Source organism: Elephas maximus, chromosome 22, assembly GCF_024166365.1.
Source record: "Elephas maximus indicus isolate mEleMax1 chromosome 22, mEleMax1 primary haplotype, whole genome shotgun sequence".
NCBI classification, from domain to species: Eukaryota; Metazoa; Chordata; class Mammalia; order Proboscidea; family Elephantidae; genus Elephas; species Elephas maximus.
This window is the reverse complement of record NC_064840.1, coordinates 375,357-402,731: the sequence shown is the minus strand read 5'-3', so window position 1 is coordinate 402,731 and position 27,375 is coordinate 375,357. Positions and strand designations below refer to the sequence as shown.

The 27,375-nt window shown below is 47.9% G+C and overlaps 2 protein-coding genes across 10 annotated transcripts in view; one reads left to right on the top strand and one right to left on the bottom strand.

Moving 5' to 3' along the window:
- Positions 1-18,304, bottom strand: part of POLE (DNA polymerase epsilon, catalytic subunit) — a 54,725-nt gene extending 36,421 nt beyond the window's left edge. For 3 of the 6 annotated variants that reach the window (XM_049866303.1, XM_049866307.1, XM_049866308.1), the window contains exons 1-24: positions 18,178-18,304; positions 13,879-14,020; positions 13,389-13,469; positions 12,937-12,981; positions 12,691-12,783; positions 12,187-12,341; positions 10,630-10,771; positions 10,407-10,487; positions 9,544-9,651; positions 9,091-9,201; positions 8,730-8,815; positions 8,392-8,511; positions 7,380-7,512; positions 7,028-7,141; positions 6,217-6,429; positions 5,652-5,759; positions 4,251-4,379; positions 4,065-4,167; positions 3,796-3,942; positions 3,253-3,398; positions 2,473-2,621; positions 1,042-1,134; positions 741-885; positions 15-172 (exon numbers count right to left, since the gene is read on the bottom strand). In XM_049866303.1, coding sequence (XP_049722260.1) covers positions 15-172; positions 741-885; positions 1,042-1,134; positions 2,473-2,621; positions 3,253-3,398; positions 3,796-3,942; positions 4,065-4,167; positions 4,251-4,379; positions 5,652-5,759; positions 6,217-6,429; positions 7,028-7,141; positions 7,380-7,512; positions 8,392-8,511; positions 8,730-8,815; positions 9,091-9,201; positions 9,544-9,651; positions 10,407-10,487; positions 10,630-10,771; positions 12,187-12,341; positions 12,691-12,783; positions 12,937-12,981; positions 13,389-13,469; positions 13,879-14,020; positions 18,178-18,239 — 2,864 coding nt within the window. In that variant the 5' untranslated portion in view covers positions 18,240-18,304. The other 3 variants (XM_049866305.1, XM_049866304.1, XM_049866309.1) reach the window with 3 other exon arrangements.
- A 214-nt stretch (positions 18,305-18,518) lies between these two features.
- PXMP2 (peroxisomal membrane protein 2) lies at positions 18,519-27,375 on the top strand. 4 transcript variants are annotated; one of them, XR_007514947.1, is made up of 5 exons: positions 18,519-18,788; positions 21,270-21,386; positions 23,023-23,185; positions 26,225-26,893; positions 26,982-27,373. XR_007514947.1 is itself a non-coding variant. In XM_049866459.1 (5 exons), exons 1-5 carry the CDS (start codon positions 18,667-18,669, stop codon positions 26,582-26,584), a joined length of 552 nt encoding a protein of 183 aa, XP_049722416.1. In that variant the 5' UTR covers positions 18,519-18,666; the 3' UTR covers positions 26,585-27,375. The 4 variants fall into 4 exon arrangements, 3 of the variants coding, with proteins under 3 accessions (XP_049722416.1, XP_049722417.1, XP_049722415.1); XM_049866459.1 differs by having other exon boundaries at positions 26,225-26,344; positions 26,555-27,375; XM_049866460.1 differs by having other exon boundaries at positions 26,225-26,344; positions 26,796-27,373.

The following is a 27,375-nucleotide window of genomic DNA, read 5'->3' as shown; positions in this document are numbered from 1 at the left end:
TGCGAGATTCCCACCTCTTTTTGAGCTTCTTGCCTTCTTCCTTGGAGGCCGGGAGGATCATGGCTAGGTAGGGCCCGTCGACTTCAAAGAAGATGCTGTTCTCAGAATGGGTGACGTAGGTCAGCGAAGAGGGCTCTGCCAGCTCCTGGTACTGGTGGTTGGTGAAGCCCTCCTGGAGCCAGCGGGGAAGGGCAGGTCACTCGAAACCACCCCAAACCACCCACATATTCCAGTCACCGGGCTCAGTGTGGGATCTTGGGACAGAGAAAGGACCACAGTGGAAAACTGGGGAATCCCAAATAAAGCCTAGGGGATAGCTACACTATTGCACCCAAGTAGATTTCTTAATTTTCACAATCATGCCTTGGCTGTGTAAAACGTTAACATTGGAGAATGCTGGATAAAGGGTGTAACACAGACACTCTGTCCTGTTTTTCCAACTAGCAGCCTAAAATTATTTCAAAACGAAAAGCTAAAAAACCTGCATTCTCAGCTGAAAGAGAAAGAGGAGCCCTAATTCAGTCAGTTTTGAACACAGCATTCAGACTATGGAACCTCAGGCCAAAGAAAAACTCTGAGCAGGTGAGGTAGGTGGCCTAAGATTAGGAAGGTGAGCAGGCCAGTTTGAGCCATTTTCAGAGCCAGTGAAATCGTCCTTCCAAGTCCCCTTCAAAATGCTGGCACCAGGAAATCATCCAATCTCATGGTACAGACCCAGCCCCCGCCAGGAGGCCACTTACCTTGACCATGATGTTTAGCATGGCCCCAGGGTAAGAAATGGTCACCTTGGGCTTCTTCACGTTGGTAGTCTTGACAACAAAGTTTTCTGGAAAACTATTGGGCAGGACACACCATATTCCATCTGTGTCCAGCTCCAAGGGCCTCCTGCAGAAGAGACAAACATGGGCCCATGGAGCAGACTGTAGCCTCCACCCCCGAGAATAGACCATGCCCGAGGTGCACCGAGCACACAAACACTACAAATATCTCCACCAACCAGAGAGCTTTCACTCCTTCTCAGCCCTACTCCACAACACTCACCCAATCTGCTCAATGAGCTCCCGGGCCTGGGTAATGATATTGGCCCCCGTGAAGCAGACGATGCCGGCCATCTCCATGGAGTACCAACGCGCCCTGGGAGCAGGGGGACAGCAAAGCTCAGGGGCAGGCAAGGAGGCAGACGCCTGGCTTCCCTACAGAAAGTTTAAGAGCTATGGAAGGAAGACTCATAGTGACCTTACAGGACAGACTAGAACTGCCCCATAGGGTTTCCAAGGAGCGCCCTGTGGATTCAAACTGCTGACCTTGCAGTTTGCAGCTGAACTCTTAACCGCTATGCCACCAGAGTCATGAGTCGGAATCAACTCCATGGCAATAGGTTTTTTCTTTTTTTATGGAGGAGAGGGTGCTGAGAGGGGGCAACGAAAGCAGCCAAGTTACCTCTGAAGCATGACAAGACAGCTGACGAGGACCTTGGCTCTGCCCCGAGGACACCCCCTATTCCTCACCCTATGATGTGGCACAGCTGAGGCCCTGAAGGAGGCGGTGTGCTGCCCAACAGCAGGTGGCCCTCCTCTCTGCAGGGTGGTATAGGCGTCTGCCACCACCCAAAGGTCCATACCTCTGAGTGAGCGTCCCATTCTCCCAGTACTGTCTCATCCTTCTCTGCCCTTGTCACTCCCTCAGCCCATCCTTGTCTCCCACTTCTCAGAGAAAACAGAGCCCATGCTTCCTGACTACACCCCCCCTCGCTGGACCCTAGCCCCCCTGCTCCCCAGGAAGCTGCTCTCCACCCATCTCTTGCCTCTCATTTGCAACCTCTACCCTCTTAGCACTAAACATGATCTAGACACAGTCGTTAAAACAACAAACAATCCCCCGCCCAGACATCCCGTCTCCCTCCACACAGCCCACCATCCCCAGTCCACCTGGCTAAGCCTCACCTTTGCGCCTCCAAACCTGCTCTCCAAGGTCACAAATGACCTCCTGACCATGATATCCAATGACGCTGTTCACACGGGTCTCACCCCTCTCCCTCCAGGGACGTCCTCACCTTGGCTTTCACACCCCCCTCCCAGTTTTCCTGACTTCTCTGAAGGGTTGTGTCTCCTGTCGAGAATTCTTCCGCCTCCCCCCATGTGCTCCATGCATCCACCCAGCCCCTCCGTGCTCCCCAGTGATGACGCACTGAGTCACAGCTACCACGCTGCCGTCTCCAGCCTGCATATGCACAATGATGTGCCCAGGTGCCCCAAAGTCAGCTCGTTTCCTGCTCTCCTCACCAACCCCCTGCTCCTGCCTTACCCCAATTCAGCAAACTGCACTGCCAAGTGTGAGCCTGTGTCACCCCTCCCCCTCCTCACACCCCGACCCAACCCTCAGTCACTCCTCCGTACGTCTACTCCACGTGTGCTCATCACGTCCCCCATACGCCCAGCTCCAGAGGCTGGGGGGGCCTCCGCCCACACACACCCCTTGCGCATGACGTAGCCATAGAAGGAGTTGAGGATGCACTTGTGGGCCAGCTGCAGGGAGTCGTACAGGATCTCCATGTTCTTGCAGCGCTTCACCTCAGCTGCATCACCCATCTCCATCGCTGCAGACAGCTTTTTCTTCCACACCTGAAGGCCACAGAGAGGCTGAGTGGCCAACACATTCTGCCATCTCACAGTTGACACACTCAATGGCCCAACTTTTTAATGTTTTGAAAAGTTTCAAATCTACAAAAAACTTGAAAAACAGTATAGTGAAGACTGAATATCCTTTTCCCCTAAAATCAGAGATCGGCAAGCCTTCCCTTAAAAGGCCAATGGTCAGTGCCTCAGGAGTATGGCCTCACAGTCTCCATGGCAGCTGCTCAACCCACTGCTATAATGTGGATGCAGCCACAGATGGCATCATGGTTACGTTCCAATAAACCTTTATTTACAAAATGGATGGATGACCCAGCTGTCACTTCCTAACCCCATTCCAAACACTTACTTCAAAAATAATCATTCAAAAACAGTTTGGAGGCCTCAGGTCAGATAGACTGCTGCCTCTTCCTTTTTGCCCTTAATTATTCAAAGTTAAAGCAACAATAGGAGTCCAGTACCTTTACTGCCCGTGTGTGTGCACCCAGTCAGAGAGCCCAGACCAGCGCATCCCAGTGAGGGCCCACGAGGGCCCAGACAGACCAAGTGAGGTCTCTCATCTGGGAAATGAGCTCTGCTCTGGCCTCCCTGGTCCACCCCACAGCATCCTGAACCTGACCTTGTGCAGCCCTTTGAACTCATAGCGCCGGTCCCGGAAGGCGCGAACCGTGTCCACATAGAAGGAGTTCTCCCGCTGGCAGATTGTGGTGAGGCGCTGCTCCACCCGGGTGACGTGGAGCTTCTTGTATGCCTTCCGGCAATAATCTGGAACGCATCGAGACCGTGGAGAGGGTGTGACACTCACCTGCGACATTGCTACCTTCTAGGACTCAGCCACAGGGGCACTGAGGCTTTGCTGACCTCAGCTGTGAAGCCCCAAAGCCTGGGGGAGACAAAGCATCCAGGGATGCACAGCTCGTGGAAGACCACGTCTTTGAGACACACAGCTTGTGGAAGACCACATCTGGGGGACACATAGCTCGTGAAAGACCACGTCTGTGGGACACACAGTTCATGGAAGACCACGTCTGGGGCCATGCAGCATGTGGAAGGCCATGACCAGAGGTCACACAGTGCATGGAAGTCCACATCTGGGGGACATGTGACACAATGAAGGCCTCATCCAGGGGCTTTGTGGTGCGTGGATGGCCACGTGGCTCACCTGCCAGCCTCCGCTTCTCATACTTGGCCTGCTCCTCCCGGGACAGTTCGTGAAATGCTCGGGTGGGCCCTTCTGGGATCAGGGGAGGGAACTTCTCCGACTCCAACTGGTGCTGGATGCGGTGGTATTCACTGCGGCTGGCCGGCACTGGAGAGGAAGCAGCAGGGCAGAGGGGACTGCAACAAAGGGTTGCTCTGCTTCCCCCCAGTGCTCCCTTCCCAGGTGCTCACTGAACTTGGCCCTGCACCCTGCGTCCCCCCAACACTCACTGAATTCGCCCCTCCACTGCCAGGCCATCTTTCGCTGGCAGTTTGCTCCAGGCTTGTTAAAGTCACAAGCAGCACAGGTGGCCTCATCCACCATGGCGGAGGGCTGGGGGACAAAGAGAGGAGGAAGAAGAGTTAGGGTTTTGGATGGAGAGAATCCCAACTGTGCTGGGCACAACAGAAGCTCACCTGCAGGCGGTTGGTGAGGATGATATTGGGGTACATGGCCCCCACGTCCAGATGGTAAATAAGGGGGCACTCAATTCGATTAGGAACATCTTTCAGGGAGGTGAGCCTGGTCTTGATCTGGTCACAGACCTACAGAGGAGGAAATAACAGAGTCAGAGACCAAAGGAACAGAATGGTCATGTAGGACAGCCACGAAGATGCCACCCAGGGCTCCAGAAACATGGCCGCCTTCAAGAAAGAACAGACCCAGATGAGGTGCGCATCCATGGGGAGTAGCAGCCCCCCCTCCAAGAGCTATCAGGGCTAGGAAAGAACTCCGAGGAGGCCTGTGCAAGTGAGCCCACGTGTGCCTGCTAAGCCCACACTCACAGTGGCTGTCAGACTGACAGGGTAGCCATCTGCCAGGGAGTGTCCACCCAGAGCTGGCAGAGTGGCCCACCACCATTGCTCATCCCCAAGGCCTGAATCCATAGCCCATCCTCAAGGCCCACCACCCTGGATCCGTGCCCACCACCCGTCCCCAAGGCCTGCGCCCATTGCCTATTCCCAGGGCCTGCCACCGTGGAACCATGCCCCCCGTCTGCAAGACCTCTTCCTTCTGTGTCACCCACATCACTGTGCAACCCACAGCCTGGTCATCTGTCACCTCCTCCATCAACACTCCTACCCCAGTGTCATAGATTGAATCGCGTCCCCCAAAGCATCTGTCAACTTGGCAAGGTCAGGATTGCCTTCTATGACTGTCCCCCATTTTATCTCCTGATGTTATTTCCCTATATGTTGTAAAACCTATCACCATGATGTAATACGATGGATTAGCGGCAGTTATATTGATGAGGTCTACAAAATTAGATAGTGTCTTAAACCAATATCTTTTAAGATATAAAAGAGAAAAGCAAGCAGAAAGACATAGGAACCTCATACCACTAAGAAAGCAGCACCAGGAGCAGAGTGCGACCTTTGGACCTGAGGTTCCTGCTCTGAGATGCTCCCAGACCAAGGGAAGACTAATGACAAGGACCTTCCTCCAGAGTCAACCTAGAGAAATCCTTCCCTTGGAGCTGGTGGCCTGAATTCGGACTTCTAGCCTACTGGCCTGTGAGAGAAGAAACTTCTCTTTGTTAAAGCCATCCACTTGTATTTCTGTTATAGCAGCACTAGATGACTAAGACACCCGGGAACACTGGGCCACCTCCTCAACCACACCACAGCCCTGTCCTCCAGCACAAGCACCTTGGCAGAAGGACCCTGTGCCCTGTCTCAGTGTCCACGGGACCAGCACTTATTTTATGGAAAGAAGCCAGTCTGAGAGGTCAGGCACAAGAATGCCAGCTCTTCCTATCTCCCGCCTTTGCTTCCTCACCTCAAAGCAACACGTAGACACTGGGCCTCAGGTTTTACCTCTTGGAAGTTGGTGACCTGCTCCATGGGCACCTTCTCCTCCTCCTCGATGGCATGGTGCATGGTCTTCTCGACCCGCTGCAGCAGGAAATCAAAGGCAGCAGGGTTCTAGCACAATGACAAAGATGCACCATGAAACCGAAACCCACCTGTGTTAGCCCACCTCCAAGCAATCAGAAATGATGCCACAGTCAGCATGCATGGAACACCTGCTGTGCGCTGGGCACTGCAAGATGTTCCGGATAGAATCAGGACCACCTGCCCCGGGAGGACCAGGACTCGTCTGCGATACACAGCAGGCCCTGGAAGCACCAACTAAAGTCGTGGGGAGGGCAGGGCAATATGTGGTTACACAAGGTAAGCAGGGAGCCAGCAAGGGGCCGGGAGAGATTGGGGAGAAAGGACTTTGTGTTTACTCCACTCCTGTGGCTCCCAGGCCGGTCCTAGCAAAAGGAAAGGTGGGGGACCCAGGTCTGGAGGCTGGGGGCCAGGGGTGGACCATCTCAAATCCAGTATAGAAAAAGGTGGGGGACCCAAGTCTGAGAACTGGCGGGGAAAGACACACCATCCTGAACCGGCAGGGGATGTCGCTGCGGAACACGCCTGACTCGAGGGCCTCCACGTGGCCGCCCACGTAGGTCTCAGCATCCAGCACATGGCCATCGTCCGTCAGCTTATTAAACTCCTGCTCTTGCTTGTTGGGGAAGATGATGTTGGCATGGAAAGCCTGGACCATCAGCAAGGCCTCACACAGAGTTCCTGATCCCTTCCGCAGCACCTGGAGGGAAGAGGCAGGAAGGTTTTGAGCCGAAACAAGCCAGGTTTCCCAAACCTGACACCTAAGGCCCTGACTTGCAGACAAAGTCACAGAAGCACCAGAAAAGTATCAAACCTGACTCTGACATAAAAGGAAAGGAAGTCCTGATGAAGGCCACGACATAGGTGAACCTTGAAAACATCACGCTGAGCGAAAAAAGTCAGTGGCAAAAGGACAAATACTGTACAATCTTGCTCATAGGAAACAGGCAGATATAGAGAAACCAAAGATTACTAGTGGTTGGTGGGGAAGAGAGGGAGAAATGTCAAGTTTTTGCTTAGGGGGGATTGAGGATATGTTAATGGTGGTGGGGTGATTTGGGAAAGGATAGCAACAATGGGTGCACAACTTTAAAAACGTAATCAGTGCCGCTGAACTGTCCGTGTAGAAATTGTGGAGTTGGCATCGATTTTGTTGTGTATTTTCACAATTAAAAGAAACTGCCATAAGCTTTGTCTCCTATGGTTATGGGTTCCCAAACGACATTAGAGATATCTGTGTGCCAACGGCTTCAGGAGGGCCTGGCGGGTGCAGGACAGCCAGCCACAATGGCACTGACCTCATCGGGTTCCATGGGGATGATGGTGCACAGCGCGAAGATGAAGGGGTGGACATACTTCATGTACATGTAGTAGGTGGCCACTGCGTCCGACACCGAGTACGTGGCCAGGGTCTGAGGGGAGAGCAGGAGAGATACTAACTTAAAGACCTGTCAGACAGCCGTGCCAACCAGAGCTCAGGTAGCACAGAAGCCCTGGAAGCTGGACCTGGGAGAGGTACAGCATGCCGGCTGGCAGCAGCTCACAGGGAGCAGGGCAGGACACAGGAATCCTGGTGGAGGGGCACAGGTGGGCACGGGTGGGCACCCACGTTGGAGCACAGGGCCCCACAGTGCCAAGTGGCTCACATGCCTGGGGCTGCTCGGCGGCCATCCGGCACATGTCCTCGGGGTCCAGCTCCACAGGGTCGTAGCCCAGCTTGGCTTTGGCGGCCGCCTTGAGGTTGTGGCTGCCCACAGGAAGGTAACTGTCCCGCTTCACCCACCTGGGGATGAAACAAGAATGGAGGCTGCAGGTTACTCTGACATGGACCCAGAAACAGCAGAACAGGCAGAGCTGGACACGACACAGAGACTGACACAGGCCTCCCACACCAGCCCCCGACAAGAACCATCTGATCTCAGGCCTAGTTAACTTCACAGATGCACCCATAAATCACAAGAAACTGGCAGAGCCTTTCTTCCAGCCTCTCATCTCACCTCTCACCCCAGCAAGTGACTAAGCCCCTATTTTACAGAACGAGAAACTGGCAACTGAGACAGGCTCCTCATCTCCCTGCTGCTCCCCCGACCCGACCTCGCTCCGTGGCCACCCCCCCACCAGCGCCTGCCTGGTCCGCTCCCCCTCCACACCAAGGCTTATCTGTAAGCTCTGTGGGGTCCCCTTGGGCCAAATTCCTCTCCTTCAGCCGGAGACACCCAGCCCCATCACTTCTTTACAAAAGACCCTCCCTCGCTCTCTACTCCATGCTCCCCATCTCTGTCTGCCCCGCATACTCCCGCGTCCTCCGTGTTCTTCTGGGTCCCCAAATCTTCCCTGGCCCCACCCCACACCGACTCCCCACCCCTCTCCGACCCCACATCCTTCCTCAGCCCCTGGGCATTTCCCCTTCAAGCTGGAGGCTGACACTTGCTAATTAAATGCATGATTAGCAAGCCATCTCTGCAAGATGCTGCAGCGAGCAGCGCTGAGCCCTGAGGTCACCCAGAGTGGCTTTTCCCAGCCGCACTCCTCTCATAACCTAAGAGGTTTGGAAGCTGTCACCCCGACACGCCCTGGCCCTCTGGGCCTCCCTCACGAAATCCCCCGGTGGGGCTCTGTGATGACCTGCAGGCACTGCCACCCCTATTCCCCCCGGGCGTACCTGAGGCAGTCCATGTGGATGCACTGGGGGGCCTTGTACTCCCCCTGGCTGTCCTTCTGGAACCCTATCTCCTGGTACATGCTCAGTCCATGCACAGCCGCTCTGGCCTCCACAAATGGCCTGGGGGCAGAACGATGGAAAGGCACATGGGCAGTCTGTCTGCTTTCCCCTCCCCCTGCCTTCTCTCAGACAAGGAAGCCTGCTCCTGAGGGCTCTCAGTGTTGACTCTAGCAACCCCTCATACCCATCTTCCCCCTAAGCAGAATGAGGAAAACCTCTTGGCCCCCTCTCCCTCCCAGATGCCCATCACGTACTCACACATAAAACCTCAGACTCACCAGTCAAAGAAGTCTCCGTTGTAGGTCACCATGATGGTGGGCTTGGTCTCCTGCACATGCTCAAACCACCTCTGGATGAGATGAACCTGAACCCAACACAGGACAGCAGTCAGGGGTCTTCTTTTCTCTCCTTCTAGATGTCTCAGATCCCACTCTCAGAGTGTGGAAAAAGCTACACATGTCAGCATTTTACTCCCACCCAGCCCAGTCTCTACTATGAAGGCAACATGGCTGAACACCAGGTGCAGGGAGCTTTGGCTCTGACCGAATGAATGCCAGGGGGCCTCAAACCCATCACAACGTTTCCTCTTCACATTTCACCCCATGATGTTTGGGCAGTTTCCCATGTGGCACCTATTACCTCATCAGGTTCATTGAAGACACAGAACGGCCCTTCATATTCTGGCTTGGGGGTGAACTCAAAATCTTCGATATCTTCCGAAACAATCTCCCTGTTAGTGATCAGGTAACCCTGGTAAGGTTTAGCAGCAGCAACGTTAGAGACAGCAACATCAAAGGTACAGCCCTCAACACTCCACCCAGAAACTCTGGAAGGACAAAAAACATCTGCAGCAACTTGAAGGCATCATGAGCTCCCAAAGCGGAGAAGTACTCCCTGGCCCCCCAGTGCTGTCAGCAGCAGGAGGGACAAGCTGGATGTCCGGATGGTTCGTTTATTCACTCTCCTGGACTCCATCCACTCATTTATCCACCCAGCAAGTATCAACTACGCAGCAGACACTGCTTTATTTCTAGGGGCCAGACAAGGTCCCTGTCCCCATGGAGCCTATCTCCAAGAAGCCAAGCCACTCACCTGCCCATCAATCATGTAAGAAATCATCATAATCTGGTCAGTCTCAGCATCAGGAAACTTGAGAGGTAATTTGGTTGTTTCAATGTCAAATGCCAAAACTACAGGGTCCTGAAAGTACAGAAAGTATACTACACACCAATCTGACCTCTGAACACCCGGGTTAGTCCCAAACCCAACCGCCGGCCTGCTCAAACGCCCAGTTTCTGAAAGCAAGAGTCAAACCGCCACTGGGACAGGTTCGGAAAGGGCTGGGACAGATGCCCAGGGACTGACTGACCTGCGTCAGCAGTACCATGCCTACTGATGGCATGGAAACTTAATTTAAACATGTAACAAGCAAAGACTACAGCAGCTGGTTAAGAGTAAAGGCCTGGCATTACAGAAAACTCTAGTTTCAAAGTTGTTTAAAACGTGTTACACCTCAGTTTGACTTTTTACAACAACACTGACAGCTGACTGCGGTCCAGAAGTTGACAACTTCATTTCAGAAATGGGAAAACCCAATACAATGACTTTTCTAAGGTTAAGTGGCTGTACTTGAAGCAAGGACTTCCCATGATAAATCCAACGCTTTTCTACCTTGTCATTTCACCATCAACCTCCAAAGTCACGGCTTTCCTCTGATGTTCAAACCCAGCCTAGCTCAGATATTGACATCACATGGTAATGTTCAGGTACAAAATAAAACTATACCTGGAAACTGATGGAAAAATTATAGCTCCCTAGCTCTTTTAAAAAAGAGCCAAACCAATCTCTGAATCAAATGTATCTTTCAGCATTGGTTTTGATCTCTGTAGACCAGTGGTACACAGCCTTAGGAAAGCAAGTGGAAACTGCAGGACAGAGATCTAGACAGTACTTACAGGTCGTTCAACAAGGTCATCTCGGCGGGTGATTTCCACCGGAAAGGCACTGCCTCTGTACCTGACGTTATACCAGTGAGCCTGTGGGATGTGTAATGCATTAACTAAAGGGCCCCACATCCAGGGAAGTCTGTTTCTCTGTGGATTTGTCCTTAAGTATCATCTCCTGGCATACAGGGCCCTCATGTAAGAAACAGCCCTGGATTTCACCTGGCCCACTCACCACTTGGATCTTCAGGTCAATGGAAAGGCGGATGTGGTATGGGACATCATACTCTCGCATGTCCACAATGTTGTCCATCTGGTCAGCTATCTTTTTAGAGGTTTCCTCTTCATCAGTAATTACTCCGCCCCCTTGCAGAACACTACAGATGAAAAGAGTGAGCAGTCAACTCAACCACACTCAGCAAGACGCTGGAGGAAATGAAGGCAAGAGTCAATGACAGTGAATAGGAAAGGTACATCAAGGCGGTCAGGGTCAGCAGGACAGCCTTTCCTTGAGGAGTGACCTTGGACGGTCACCTGCACAAGTACGGGGAAGTCCAGTGTGTACTTAAGATCCATGTACGCTATACTATGTAAATTATACCTGTTTTTGAAAAAAGCAGGAAAGCACATTCAGGCTCAGTGTTGGCCGTCAAGGAGTGCACTGGTGTGGCATAGGTCATTCCTCCCGCCCCAGTGGCTGCTCACCATCCCATGTCCCCTGCTACACAGGAGGCAGGACCATGCAGAAGAGGGCAGCACCTGTGGCATCAGAGAGCTGTGTGCGGGCCCCAGGCTGGCTGTGTCTGCGTATGTAGCCCAACCTTCAGTTTCTTCACTGAGAAATGAGGATGATAACAGACCTATTCCACAGGAGTGTCGTGTGGGTTAAATGAAGTGATGGTCACATGGCTCTGAGCACAGTGTCCAAGGCAGAGTAAGTGACTGAAAATGATGACTGCTTCCATATCCAAGTTAGTCTTATCAGATGCAAGCTGTCACTAGAATATTCAGCCCAATATTGGCCCACTCAATGTTCAAATATTGAATGGGCTATTAAGGAATAAAAAAGACAACTGAGTCTCAGAGAAGACTTAGGCCACTGGGGACTCGGTGTGTGATTACACCTCATAATATTCTAAAAAATAATTTATAGCACCACTGGGGAAGTAGGGGGAACTGTAGAAATTTTCAGGGTTCCAGACTTCTTTGGCCTGAGGGTATTAGCTCTTTTGATATCACTGTAACATCTAATTACTCGAGATTTTCTCTTCTTAATCTTTTATTCTGCTTCCTACATTGTTATTGTTTAGATGTTTGATGAACAGTGTTTGATTTTCTATATTTAAATTTCTCTGTACACTATCCGAGGTTCTCTGTAGAACACATGCTATGTAAGTGTTAAGCACTTAATAAATATTTATAAATGGCCTAACACTTTCCATAAACCATGAAAACACACTATGTTATGGTGGTTGGATTAGGGGTCTTTCTTTCTTTCAAATTTCTTTACTGTTATTCATTATTAGAGCCATAATCTAGCCCCTAGGTGAGAAAGGAGAGATAGCTAAAACACAGAACCGAGAGAAGACCTGGAAGCCGCCTTATTTAACACAGTGCTTTTACATAATTGCTCAAAAGTGTCTCCACATCAAATGAAGCCCATCATTAAGAAAACTTTACAGCCAAGTTTCCCTGCTCCTTACACCTCCTATTCATCTTATACCTTAAGAAAAAACAGGAAAACAGTCATTCAGGACCAACTAGCTGCTTTGCTTAAGAAAACGGCATGTACCTGGAGAGCATAGCCGTGTAGGTGTCGCCGGCATGGTCCTGCTCTCGGTTCTTCCTCACTGCAGGGGAAATCTCCTTCCTCGCTTTGACAAGATCCTCAACCGTGTTAAAGGACAGTTTAATGTAATTTCGCTTCAAACCCACTAAATGATTTGGCTGTAAAGCGAAGAGGTTGTATTCGTGAATTCAAGAGAACAGGGCTTTGATGGTGAGAGAAAACGAGGGGGTAAAGACTCAAAGGTAAATACACATCAATCACAGAGTTGGTAACTCCACAGCACCTTGCTCAGCCTCGCACAGGGCACTGACTAATGCTGGGAGAGCTCTTTGAAGAAGATTTACGCACAGTCGCTAAAGCCCAGTCAACCATACCCCCTTCCCATCATTAATTACTCCCTGGGTCATGAATAGACAACCTGCCTTTCTAGCTCCTTCCCAGCTCACTTGGCACAGACAGTGGGGGCAACAGCCTCACTGACCCCTGGAAGGCATGGGTTATACCTACCAAGTCCAGATCTTCTTTGGGGACAGTCTCCACTTTAGCAATTTTACCCTGAAACTTCCTGGAGAGAAAAGATGAAACTTCTCGTTCACAGCCCTGAATCAGGATGAGAATTAAAGGACTTTCCATTAGTAAAGTCTATTTGTTTCTGTGCCTGTATCCCTAAAAGTTTTCTGATTTCCAAAACCCAAAGCCCGCCAAAGAATAAGGCTCAGGTCATATGGCCTGCTCTATGAAATGTAAGCTTACCTTTCTGGTTGCAATGTAGAAATATGGCTTATAGGGTAACGCCACCTGCAAAAGAGTCAACAACCCACCCAGGGACGATGAGAAATTAAAAAATGAAGACAGGCTGTTTATAAGCCATGAACAGCCCCAACGCACCCTTGACTGAAAGGTCACCGAAGAAAGTTAGCACAATAGGAAAAGAGGATCAGCTCAGGTCTCAGGAGCAAGAATCTAAGAGACACTGTTCACCATTCAGAGTCCTGATGAGCTAATTAATGTCTTTTAGGAAATCTCGAATGATGACCAGTGATCCTCCAATGGGTCACGTGTTCTCGACAGACTGCAGGCAGGTGCACACTAAAAGCTGCCTCGTCCCGCTCCTGAACAATCACAGAGCTAAGTGAATTCTTGTCATTTTAGACCCTGCAACTCATCACTGAGTGGGTTTTAGCTTCTTCAGGCGCATGGCTTACCTTAAATCTGCTCCCATCGTCTTGAATAAAGTAGTAATCTACTGCACTGACTAAGCGCTTATCTTCATCTAAAACCTCAGTCTGAAAGAGAATATTACAGTCAACAGGGGCACAAAATTATCCTTTCCATAGTACAAGAGCTCTTTTCCTTCTACTCTGTGGGAAACTGAGCACTTTACAAATAAAATCCTTCCCTTCTAGCTCTTAACTCCACCCCCGCGTAAATGCTACCAGCCTCATTCTTAAGGAGTATACCACAACAGCCTCCACACTGGGATTTCTCTCATAATCCTTGAAAGCTGAATTCTGATGGTGGACCTTCACCTCAGTCCTTCCACAGTGGCCTCTCTGTGGCGCGCTCAATGCCGTTCAAACAATCAACAGGTCTCCACTATGTTCAACCATTCTCAGACAAGAAATACACTACAAGAAGGGATGCCATTGCCTGGCCAAGTTGGAGAATGAGTGAAGGCAAAGTCCAGGTGCTTACAGGATGCATGTTGATGAGCCAGCCTGTCTTCTCTCCAGGCTCCTTCAGCCTCTCAAAACCAAACCGCAAATCCATCTTATCTGTCCATTGACTTCGCTCCAAGCGCTTGAGTGCCGAGACTGAAGAAGAGGGCCCGTCATCCCTGAGGAAAAGGAGGAGGGAAAATCCAGTCTTCATTTTCACAATGCCATCTACTCACACAACCCTTAATTTACCTAATTTAAGTGTTACGGCTATAACACGGTACATACACTCCTAAAAAACCTCGTGTTTGGCAAAGCAGTTTGTTAAAATAATAAGACTCATGGGAAGATACGATTAGGGCAGATCACTCAAAATCTACGCAACTTTCTAAGCAGAACACAAACAATGATCGTGGCCGCGTACTGCCTCAGGAACGTTCACAGCAGCTTTACTCATGACAGCCAAAAAGTGGCAGTTCTTCAAAAGGCAGAGTTAAACAATCTGTGGTACATCCACACCATGGAATGCCACTCAGCATTAAAAAAGAACAAACTGTTGGTACACACGCAACTTGGATGCTTCTCAAGGGAATTATGCTGAATGAAAAAAAGCCAACGCCAAAAAACTACTGTATGGTGGTTTGAACCTACCAGCTGCCCCACAGAAGACCTGGCGATCTGCTTCTGTTAAGATTTCAGCCTAGAAAAACCTATGAGGCAGTTCTGCTCTGTCCTATAGAGTTGCTATGAGTCAGAATGGACTCATGGAATGCAACAACATGATTCCATTTAAATAGCATTCTTAAAATCACAAAATTAGAGATGGAGAACAGATTAATGGTTGCCAGAGACTGGGAGCAGGGTGGCTGTAGCTACAAAAGGGTAGCATAAGGAATTGTTAAGATAGAACTGTTGTGTATTTTGACTGTCTTAGTGATCACACAAATCTACATGTGATAAAGCTGCACAGAACTGAACATACACACACAAGTGTGAGCGCGTGTACAACTAGTGAAATCTGAAGAGCGTGGATGCGTGGCATCAGTGTCACATTCCCGGATGTGATGCAGTACTATAGCTATGCAACATGTTACCATTGGGGGAAACTGGGTGAAGGGCACACTGGCTCTCTCTCTGTATTATTTCTTACAACTGCCTAACAATGTACAACTATCTCAAAATAATTTTTTTCTTAAAACAAGAGAGTGGAAACACTGCCTTGTGAATACTGAGACCTCTGAGCACAGGAGAAAAGTGTGACCTGCCACACTGAGAACAGTGTAAGGCAGAGGTGCACATCTCTGAGAAGGGAGGCCCAGGTGTACATGCTCAACAGAACTAAAAGAGCACATATCTGAGCAACACACCATTTAAGGCTTTCTCCTTTCCTACCGAGGGTTAAAATTCCATTCCCTCCATTCCAATTCCCTCTGCCTGGGAACAATCACTAATGAACCGTTTCAATCTCCACATTTTACTGACATCATTTCCCTATTTACCAATCACATGGGAGCTAACTGGTGTTATGGAAACATCTGTTGAAGCAAAACCACCTATACCTTGAAAATGCAGGTCTAGCTGTCAGAAAAATCAAATATGGATAAAAATGGAAACACAATATTGTTCTGTGAGGTTATGGAAGGATATACCTCAACTTTTTTTTTAGTAACAACAAAAGGAGCAAACTCGTTTTTCTCTGCTCTATAGTACCAATACCAATACATCTCCCTCAAACTTCCCAAGCCTCTTCTGGTTAGAATCTGTAATAACTCTTCATAAGTTTTTTGCTGTAAACCTTAAATTAAAGTGCCTGATGAAGATTTTTTACCACCACAAAGAACTATTCATACCAAACCTGTTCTGATTCCAGGGCTTAGATTCTCCCCAACTTGTTCACTAGCTTTAACTCCACAGGTGTGATCCCATATGGATGGACCAGAATAACTACAGCATTTCCTTTTATTAGTATTTTAGCTTGAAAAGCAGAAATGGCTTGCTAGCTTCTTTTTTAAACCAGTCCTGAGATTCTGAAGTCTGTATATTTTTTGGCCAGAACCCTTATTTACTTTCTAAGCCACATATATTCTCCATTTCTCAAAAACGTATAAGTAAGAACCAAATCCTTGTGCCTTTTTGTCTTAATAAATGAGCTACTTCATTAAGCAGTGAGCCAAGAAAATATATACGTTTAGAGTTGGTGTCGGCAAAGTGGTGGGAGATGGTGAATAGGGATGGTTAAGTATACATTTGTTGTGCAGAAACAACCAGGCTCCAACTGTTCCGCCTCCTGGACTCTGCCACACAAGCATATGCACAGATAGAGTAGTTCTTTGTTGCAGGCTGCTCTCTTGACACTATTTCCCTAAAAGCTGTTCATGTGTGTCTTCCACAGAATAGGGCAACGTAGGTTGTTATACAATAATTCAGAAGTCAAAGGAGTTCTCTCCCCAGCTCTTCACGGATGTTCATTCCTTCCCTGCCACTACTTTTCACTCCTCAGGAACATACCTATTTCATAGTATTAAGGATTAAATGAGCTAATTCATGTAAAGCATTTAGAACAGGGTCTAACACATAGTAAAAGCTAAATGGTAGCTATTATTAATACTTTCTATTATGACGACAGCCTAACACCTTTTGTAAGGGCATCACTGAGGACATGGGGAGGCAGTGAAGAGAAATGGATAAGAGCACAGGCTTTCTCTCATAGTGCATCCCTGCACACTGCAATCATGAACTCAGGTAAATTGCTTCACATCTCTAAGCCCTGGTTTCAAGAACACAATGTAGATAATAGTAGTATATACTTCACAGGGTTTTCCATTAGGAGTCGATGAAATGATGAATATAAACCATTTAGCACAATAACTATTAGCTATCATCATTATTATTGTCGTTGTTATTAACCAACACAGCACTCAATCTCTCCTCTGTGAAGAATTTTGTGCAGAGCTGTCAGTAAAAAGCTTTTGTGTTCTCTCCTTGTGGCTAAAAGGAAGCACACATCTAATCATGTTGACATTTTGCTTTGACCACCAAAAAGCTCCGTATTACTATACTTGGCCTACCTAATCTGCATCCTGTTTCCCTCCCAGGTTCTTGACTCTCAATTTATAGCTTCCCTCCATCCTGAATTTATTTTTATTATACAGATTTTATGGAAGATTGCAAATATAACTGTGGAACCAGGTGAGCCGTAAATACAAATATCTAAGTAATAATAATAATAATACTGTGAAAGACAACAAAGTGATGATGAACAAAAAACACTTGGATAAGGGGTGAGGAAAGCAGGGATTGAATCCTCACCGCCACTAGCTGTGTGATACATCCCTATTACCAAATGAGGAAATCCACTTTTGCCTTGCCTTGAAAGTAACAGAGATGTACATAGCAGAGTGGTTCATGCACTGTAAACTACTCCATGGAAAAAGAATAAGAAACAATAGAGGTAATGTTTTTGTAAAACTATACACCAGTGATTCTCAAAAAGAAAACATTACTTTAATTTAGAAGAGCCTCTGGAGTGAGTCCCAGCTGCCTCGACCCCAGTGGGGGTAGGGAGGGAGAATCACTACAGTCGTTGGTCATTCGCAGCTGTTCCTAGAGGTGGGTCCTTGCGTTGTGTGGGTAACAGAGAAAAGAGGAGAGAAAAAGGTGAAGAACACCTTTTATACCAAAACAGGAAGCTGGAAAAAACCTGAACAAGCCACCAAAACTGACCGAAGGAAAACGTCAATAAATGCCAAAAGCCAGGTGATGGCTACCCAAAGGTTCACTGTACTTTCTAATGCTGTGCACATTTCAAGTTTTTCCTCAATGAAAATGTTAAAACGGTCAAAGGCTAAGATGGAGATTCTTATTCTTTGATTTTTCCAGAAGTGTGCAAATCTGTTCACGAAACTACAAACACATACGGTAGCACCCAAGTTAATAAATTCTGGGCAGGACACCAAACCCATCATTGCCAGAAGACTGCTTTCTGCCCCAGAAACGGTTCTCTTAACTGCAAGCCTAGACCCTTCACAGAAGACAACAACGACCAGGGATCGCCGCGCCCCAGCTCTCACGCCGCAACTCCCTTTCCTACCGGCGGCTGCGCACACCGCCCCGCGGCCGCCCGCACAGGCCGTGCGGTTTTGACGCTGCTGCACAAACGTGACCTCCCTCGTCCGTTCGGCGTTTCCCGACCCCGCTCTGTGGCGGCCCGGCGGCCCCGGCATCATCCCCACGGGCGCTTCCTAGGGGCTCAGCGGCTGCAGCGCCAAACGCGCCTCAGAACACCGTGGAGCCCTGCGGACGCCCCGTGCCCGGGAAGGGCAAGGTCGGCTCTCACCGGCTGGCCTCGCCGTCCGCGCTCGGCTCCGCGCGCCGCCGCCCGCTGTTGTGCAGAACCATCGCACCGCTCCCGGCCGCGCCGGAGGATCCTTTCCCGAGAGGAATTTGGCGCGCTCCGACCAACTCTCGCGAGAGACCGGAAGTACGCTCTCGCCGACGTTGTCCAATCAAGAGGTGCGGCGCGCCCCCCCCTGCAGACAGCCAATCGCCGACGGTGCTCCGGAAGGTTGGCTCGTCAGGCTCTGGGGTGAAGTGTGCGCAGGCGCGCGTTCCGCCCCGTGGCGCGCCAATCACCGACGGCGCCCGAGGGGAGGTGGCCCGTTAGGGACTGAGGGTAAAGTGTGCGCAGGCGCGCGCTGCGCACCCAGGGTCCGGCCCGGGGCGGTGATGCGGGCCGTGGTCGGGCGGGAAATGTCAGGCTGTCCTCGCGCAGCTCCCTGGACTCAGCGGGTCCGTGGTGGGGTCGGCGACCCGGGCGGGAGAGGTGATGGCGCCGGCTGTCTCGAAGCTGCGGGCCGAGGCCGGGTTCGGGGCGCTCCCGCGGCGGGCGCTTGCCCAGTACCTGCTCCTCCTGCGTCTCTACCCGGTGCTCACCAAGGCGGCCACCAGGTCTGCGCGGAGCGGCCGCGCGGAGGGAAAGGGCGGCCGGGCGCGAAGCGTAGAAGGCTGCAGGGCACTGTCAGCCCGGGGACACTGTCAGCCCGGGGACACTGTCAGCCCGGGGCACGGTCAGCCTGGGGCACTGTCAGCCTCAGCCCGTAGCACGGTCAGCCTGGGGCACTGTCAGCCTCAGCCCGTAGCACGGTCAGCCTGGGGCACTGTCAGCCCGGGGCACGGTCAGCCTGGGGCACTATGAGCCCGTAGCATGGTCAGCCTGGGACACTGTCAGCCTGTAGCACGGTCAGCCGGGGACACTGTCAGCCAGTTGTATGGTCAGCCTGGGGTGCTGTCAGCCCAGAGCTTGGTCAGCCCAGAGCATTGTCAGTCCAGGACAGGGTTAGCCTGGGGCACTGTCACCCTGAGCAGGTCAGCCTGGGGCAGGGTCCCACCTAACAAATGCATCTTATCAAGGGGTTTGGGTGGGAAATGCAAAATTGCTATGTATTGAAATGACCCTTCAAAGCTCTTAAATTAACCAGAAAGCCCATGTCTATGATTTTGTGTATTTGGTCCTTAAAAATGATTGTTATGCACTCTAATATGTGGAAATTAGGGAGCCAAACCAAAAAAAAAAAAAAAAAAGGAAGGCACAAAATGAAAGATGTCCTACAGTCAAACTCTCTGCCCTCAAGGTAACCGGCAGTCCCCAGAGCAGACGGGACCCGGGTGGAGAGATGTGACGCAGCCCAGCTTGTCTGCACTGTTCCCTCTGTCTTCACGCTAAGCCTCTGCAACCTTATGGCTTGTTAGTACATGCATTTCTTCTGAGAATTAGACTGGAGTGTTAGGTAAACGCCTTGTGAGGACGGCAGAGAAGGGTTAGACAGAGTGGGAGGTATTTGAGAGGTTCATTTTCTTTGGACAGCTTTGCGTTTGGGAGAAAACATCTCATCAGGGAGTTGACAACAAAAAGCTCTGCCCTTTGATTTGGAATACTGAACTTTTTATGAGACATCTCTGGCTTCTATTACTTTTAATTAATTTCTTTTATAAGTTCACCCCCTTCCATTCATTCAGCATTTTGTAAATATGTATGGAGTGCTCACTGTGTACTGGGCCTACAGCAATCTCAAAATCTCTACCTTCATGTAGTTTACATCCTAGTGAAGAACTAAACCAAAGCAAATATATAGTCATGGAAGTTTTTGCTGAGCAGGTGTCTTAGTTATCCAGTACTGCTATCACAGAAATACCACAAGTGGATGGCTTTAACAAACAGAAATTTATTCTCTCACAGTTTTGGAGGCTAGAAGTCTGAATTCAGAACTCCAGCTCTAGGGGAAGGCTTTGTTTCTGTTGGCTCTGGGGAAAGGTCCCTGTCTCGTTTCAGCATCCGTGGGCCCGGCATTCCTTGGTGAGCTCCATGTGTGTTGAGTCTAGGAGGTTCTTAGTGCAGGAACTCTGAGTCCAAAAGATGTGCTCCATTCCCAGCTCTTCTTTCTTGTTGGTAGTGAGGTGTGACTCAGGCAGGGATGTGACTTCAGATACACCCCACACTGATCCTGCCTTGTTGACATATTCCCATTCCCATTGCTGTCGAGTCAATTCCCACTCACAGTGACCCTGTAGGACAGAGTAGAACTGCCCCATAGAGTTCCCAAAGAGCAGCTGGTTTAACAGCCGAGGTCTTAACCACTGTGCCACCAGAGCTCCTATTAACATATAGAGGTTAGAATTTAAAACACATTGCCAAATGTAGGACAATTACATCCAATCACAAAAAGGAGGACAGCCACACAATACTGGGAATCATGGCCTAGCCAAGTTGACACATATTTTTGGGGGACACAATTTAATCCACGACAGGAGATGATGTTTGAACAGAGGCCTGGATGAATGGAGGGAGCCAGCCATGTAAGAACTGAAGCAGAATCTATCAACAGAAAGAACAGCACAGACACAGGACACAGTAAGAAGTGAGGAGTAGAGGAAAGGTCTCTGTTGCTGGAGGAAATGAACAGTGAGCAGGAGAGAGAGGAAAGGAGAGGTAGCCAAGGACCAGATCAAAAAGTCTTCATCATCCTAAGAATTTTGGCAGCTACAGACAGCCATGAGGGAGCTTGTCTCCACCTTTTTTTTCGTGTAATAGAAATTTTTATTGTGATAAGAATGTACACATGCAGTTGTAATAATACAGAAAGATCCCTGTATTTGTACACTTTGCACATTTCCCCAACAGTAACATCTTGCAATATTATTTCACAACCAAGGTATTGACGTGGATACAATCCATCCAATTTCCAATTTTGCTTGTACTCTGTGTGTGTGTGTGAAGATCTGTTTCCTGTTTAGGAATCTGGAGCTTCTTCAATAAGGACTTACCTCCAACCATCCATAGCAGGGTCTCTGAGCAGCCTGCTGATTCACAGGCAGGAAAGGGACACCCTCATGCTGGTTGCTCCTGTTTTCTGATTACTTCTCTGTCCACAGTGGTTCATTGTCGGCACTTGGGAACTTCCTGGCCCAGATGATTGAGAAGAAGCGGAAAAAAGAAAACTGCTCTCAAAATCTAGATGTCAGTGGGCCTCTCAGATATGCCATTTATGGGTGAGTGTCACTAGGGCTGGTTTACCCAGAAGGCAGACTAAGTGCCAACTAAGCCAGTACCAAAAAAATTTTTTTGAAATTATCTAATTTGGAAAATTAAAAAAAAAAAAAACAACTGAAGCAATCATGGGAAAAATCAGAATGGCATTAGAGTTATCTCCTCTCATTCACTTATTTGAGAGTTTAATGTGGGTTTTTATTTCTAATTGGGCAGAAGGTGGCTGTCCTAATTGGGCTGAGAGACAAGGACAGGGAGCTCACTGGAACTTAAAATCAGACATCAAGATTCAAAGACCCCGAAAGTATTTGAGCTCATGGAAGAGAAAAACTGACTGAAACACCAAATATGACTAGCTAGTTCCTATTGTTATTTTCATAGTGTAAACCTCCAGAAAAGAAATGCATAGTTATCCTGAAGAATGTCCAGCTTCTGAACCACCTTCCGAACCAATTAAATCCAATGTGAGCTGTTTCGTCTAACTATAATGTTATGGATGGATTATGTTGAAGTCTTCTGCAGCTAGTGAAGTTTTAATTCAATGTTTAAGAAACTGAAAATACAGGAAACAGTAAGTGCAAAGGTCCTGACGAGGACCAAGCTAATGTTGGAGGAATAGAAAGAAGGTGTGTTGCTGGAATAAATGACAGCAAGCATGCTGACTGTAGTCATCACAGGTTTTTCTTAATGTATTCATTGCAGTAATTCTCCAGAGAGGGAGGATTTTACAGCCATACAGGAAGCTGGTATCAAATTATATAAGTTTTCCTATTCCCAAGATTTCAGTTCTCTTCCCTGCTAAGAATCTCTGCTATAGGTCATTTAACATCCTATGGTGGAGTGGAGGAAAAACCAAGAACCACTTATTTAAAGACTATTTCAAAGCCAGAAACTGAAAGACCCCTGGGTCCCTGCCTCTGCTTTTATTGCTGAGATGTGTGGCGGTATCTCCCAAGTAGCCTACCCTTTGGAATGAATAGCAATACATATGAGTCCATGTACAGCCCCAGTTTTTATCCTTGTATACCTGAGAGTTTAATGAAAAGCTCCAATGCCAGAGGTCCATCTCTTTATTTATTACTGAGCCCCTTCTGTGAGCCAGACCTTATTCTAGGAACCTGGGATACAATAGTGAACGAAAGAGACATGAACCTTGTGGCATTTACGTTGTAGGGGTGAGAAGGCACTCTATAACTGAAGAGATGACAGAATTATATGTGGTGATAAATGCTATGAATAAAATAAAACAGGACCCTGGAATAGAGTGTGGCTGGAGGTAGGTGCACACATTGGCTAGGGCAGTTGGGAAGGGCCTCTCTGAGAAGGGTATTGGAAATGACAATGTTGACAAGAAGCTGACCTCAAGAAGACTAGGGGGAAAAGCATCTCCAGTAAAGGGAACAGCAAGTGAAAAGGACCCAAGACATGAACAAGTCAGGTCTGTTCGAGGCAAAAAAATAATGCCTGAAGCAGTATCAAAGAAAGTATGCTTTCTAGGCCCACGCCTAGTTGGGTAGTCAGTATCGATGGTATATTAGGGAGGTGGGGTTCAGGACCTGGGATTTTGGGTGAAGCTGGAGCAAAGAGAAGTGCGCCCAGAGGACCACAGTCCGGGTCACACCCAGCTCGGGGCCTCAGGTTCTTCTTCACAGGGCCGCTGAGTCACTTCTTCTACCTCTTCATGGAACACTGGATCCCCTCTGACGTCCCCTTGGCAGGAGTCAAGAGGCTCCTTCTGGATCGCCTCATCTTTGCCCCAGCCTTCCTGTTGTTCTTCTTCTTCATCATGAACTTTCTAGAGGTGGGTCTCTGCCGTGGTCCCTACTATAGCTCTTCGTTTAGGAGGGAGACTCTTGTTAGTCTGTATCTTGAAATATCACTTATGTTCATCACTACTTGGAGATTTTCAGTAGTTACTGGATCTGCCATTAGATTTTATCACTTAAGGTAAAGAAGCACATATACTAAAAACCCATTTCCAGCAAGTTGATTCAGACTCGCAGTGACCCTATGGCCCTAGAGAAGCAGAACTGCCCCACAGGGTTTCCAAGGAGTGGCTGGTGGATTCAAACTGCTGACCTTTTCGTTAGCAGCTGTAGCTCTTAACCACTGTGCCACCAGGGCTCCTCATGTACTAACCTGTTGCCATCGAGTTGATTCAGACTGATAGATAACTGATATAATCAGTTTCCTTTGTAATCCCATACATGACAAATCATTATTCTGAGAGGAGTCCACAGGCTTTACCGGAGTGCCAAGGAGATTCGTGACACAAAAAGTTCAAGAACTTCGAATGATACTTCAGAGCCTGTGCTAACAGTGCCTGGAACACTGCAAGTGCTCTGGAGAGGCTAACTTAGTCACATAAACTTAGAATCTGAATCAACTTGCATGGGAGGTGTGTCCATGTATAACACCCTGCATGTCTGTTCTCTGAAACGTGTCCTATACAAGTCTCCCTTCCTAGTTTACAGTCTTCATCTGAGAGAAAGGGGGTTGGGTTGTACTGTATGTCTGATGTGTCACGTTCTACCCTGAAAGTAATTTGTTCAACCGATCACACCAGATAAATGCCTCTCCCTTAGGTTTTATTTGGAAACAGTATCTCCAGTTCTTGTTGTGAAGGACACCCGTTGTTTTCTAAAGTGACCCTGGGAAGAATTAGGAAAGATGTTGAAACTTTGATTACTGTTAAGTAAAAAGAAATGTTTGGGAAGTTCTTAGCAAATCTGAGGTAGGAAGTCAAGGGAACCACACAGGAGAAGTGTGGGGGCCAAAAAGAAGAAGTGCGTATACGTTTACATATAAATACATACATGTATATGTCTTGGAAGAAGTAGAGCCAGGATGATGTGATTTCATCTCCTGTACTTTGGACGTGTTATCAGGACATCTTGCTTGGTGAAGTAGAGGGTCAGTGAAAAAGAGGAAGACCCTGAACAAGATGGATTGACACAGTTACTGCAACAGTTGGCTCAAACATAGCAGTGACTGTGAGGATGGCACAGGATTGGGCAGTGTTTCATTCAGTTGTAAACAGGGTTGGGCCGCTATGAGTTGGAACCAACCAGACAGCACCTATCACCACCACTAGCAATGTGTCTGCATCCTGTAATTTTTCATCATAGACGTGTTCTAGGCTGCACAGCATCCCATTGTTTTATGCCTGTATGTATTGTGTAAGGGTCCTTGTTTAATTCTTAGAATTGTTCTCCAAAGATTGTACTCGTTTTTGCTCACACCAAACCAAAAAACCAAACCAGTTTCCATCGAGTTAATTCTGACTCATAGTGGACCTATAGGACAAAGTAGAACTGCCCGTAGAGTTCCCGAGGAGCACCTAGTGGATTCGAACTGCCAGCCTCTTGGTTAGCAGCTGTAGCACTTACCCATTATGCCACCCAGGTTTCCTGTGGTCACAGCAGTGGTATATAATGGTAACAGCTAACATTTATTGAGCACTTGTGTTGTTCCAAGCTCTGCACTGAGCACGCATTAAATCCTCACAACACTGTGGTCTAATTCCTCCAGTGAGGTTTACTTCCCCACATTCTTGACCCGTGATATTATTTTTGTTTTAAATAATTTGTGATTTAATAGGTGAAAAATATCTTAATTTATGTATCTTTATTTATGAGGTTGAACACCTTTTATACGTTTATCTGCTATTTGTATTTCTTCTGTGAACTTTGCTTATTTTCTGTTGGAGTGTTCACTTTTTTCTTACTGATTTGTAAGAGTCCTTTCTATATTAAGGATATCAATGCTTTGCCAAAAACAGGTCACAAATATTTCCCTATTTTACTTTACCTTTTAACTTCATATAAATCATTTACATAAAGTTAAAAAGTTAAAGTTATGTAAATAAAACCATTTATAGTTTCTTTCTCTGTACAGAAGTTTTTAAATTTCAGGCACTCAGATCCGTCAGTTGTTTTTTGTGGGCCTCCTTAAAGGAAGAGAATGGAAATAAGCTCCTATACTCTCTTTTACTCTTATGGTTTTATTTTGCCCATCTTGATATACCCAAAGATAATAGAAATATTATATTTCCTATACTTTCCTCTAAAATCCTTATGGTTTATTTTTTGTTTACAGTGGGAAGGTCTGTCTTGATTTTTTTCCACTTAGCCAATTGTCTTCTTACTATTTATTTAGCAATCTCAGTGTTTTAGAATGCTGACTTTATCATATTCTCATTCCCATATGTACAGATCTGTTCTTTTGCTAAAGTCTATTAATTTCCATTGATATACCTTTTTTCCTCCGTCACTACCAGACCATTTTAATTACGATCATTTTATGGTGTTTTTTGTTATCAAGTAAGGTAGGCCTTTCTTTTTCAAAATGGCTATTCCTGTGCATTTATTCTTCCGGATGACATTTAAGAATCAATATATCAAGGTCTGTTTTTTTTTACAGTCCTGACAAGTTTTGATTAGAAATGCATTAACTTCAGAGATTAATTTGGAAAGAATTGACAACTCAGCTCCTAGCAGATTTGGTGCCAGGGCCAGCAGCGTGAATCTCATCATCAGATGAGCTGTGTAAAGCAGTGATGAGGGCCACTGACAATCCCTACCCACAGGGTGAGCAGCCTGCTGCCTCCCTGTTCTAACTAATGATTTTGCCAACTAGTTTGTTAGCTCCTTATATCTGCACTGCTCATAAAGTATATGTCTGCATCACCTGCTTGTAAGTCAAACAAAATAAAATGCTACAGTTTAGTTTTCTGATCATTGTGCTAGGGTTTGGGGGCCTCCAGATTTTGGTACCCTGGCTTACAGTTCTGATCAGCAGAGGGGATCGCCCACCATGTGTTATTTTCCATTGTTTCTAGCGAAAAGATATGGCTGCCTTTTCTGCTAAGATGAGAAGAGGTTTCTGGCCATCGCTGCAGATGAACTGGAAAGTCTGGACACCACTCCAGTTCATTAACATCAACTACGTCCCTCTGCAGGTAGGGGCCAGCCTGACCTTTTGGCCAGAGGTTGTGGGGTCCCTTCTCCACTGAAGATAACTTTCTATCAGCTTTTTTGTTCTTTCAATAATCTGTAGTTTTCCTTAAGTCTTGGTTTTGCATACATGTTACAAGGAGTTAAAGTAAAATCATAAAAATTGAGAGGTTTCCAATAACTTTAGTAATAACACTTACCAGTGACCTTCACAGGAGCAATTTCAGTGGATCAATAGGGGCTGAAGCTGGATGGCAGTGACTCTGGGAGTGGATGGGGAAGTAGAAAAGAAGACGTTGCGGGCATAGAAAATTCTTTCAAGAAGTTTGTGAAGAGATGGGGAGAAACGAGGGTAGAAGAGAGCGTGAGGCAAAGCAGGAGAAGTATGACCATGTCTAGATGCAGATGTGGAGCTGCTTGTGGGATGGGCAGAAAAAGAGATACAATTCTGTGCAGTGCCACCCCTAAAGAGCCAGGCAGGATGGGATTCCAAGCCTAAGCAGAGATGTGCTTTAGACAGAGGACGCCTTCTTCCATAGGACAAGAGAGAGAAGGTAACTCTAAGTGGGGTGGTGGGAAGGTGAGTGGGGGATCTCCCACTTCCCAGCGGCCTGTCTGACTCACATGTGTTCTCTTTGGCAGTTCCGGGTGCTTTTTGCCAACCTGGTGGCTCTGTTCTGGTATGCCTACCTGGCCTCCCTGGGCAAGTGAAGATGGCCTGGGGAGAACATCAGAAGCACTACAGATGTAGGTCTGGGGAGGCATGCTCTCCCACCTGGTGTTGAGGGCAGCATCGAAACTCAGGAATTTATGACTTTAAATCATATGACCCAAGATGCACTAAAATCATGAATAAGTAGAAATCTCTTAATGTTGGAATCATGTGTTTTAAAACAACGCAATAGCTGACTCTAAATGGTGCTGCCTTTGAAACATAAAATACCGTAGAGATGATTTCAATAATCACCTTGGACTGAATCAGGATCACAATAAACTGTAATGTAGCTTCTTAAGTGGTCATTCTACTTTGTCAGAA

Excerpts from the sequence above, each read along its gene's own strand:
- PXMP2 (XM_049866458.1), top strand. The coding sequence starts at position 18,667 with ATGGCGCCGGCTGTCTCGAAGCTGCGGGCCGAGGCCGGGTTCGGGGCG. Across the intron at positions 21,387-23,022 it reads CTCAGATATGCCATTTATGG|GTTCTTCTTCACAGGGCCGC; the intron begins GTGAGTGTCACT and ends TCGGGGCCTCAG. Across the intron at positions 26,345-26,981 it reads TCAACTACGTCCCTCTGCAG|TTCCGGGTGCTTTTTGCCAA; the intron begins GTAGGGGCCAGC and ends TCTCTTTGGCAG.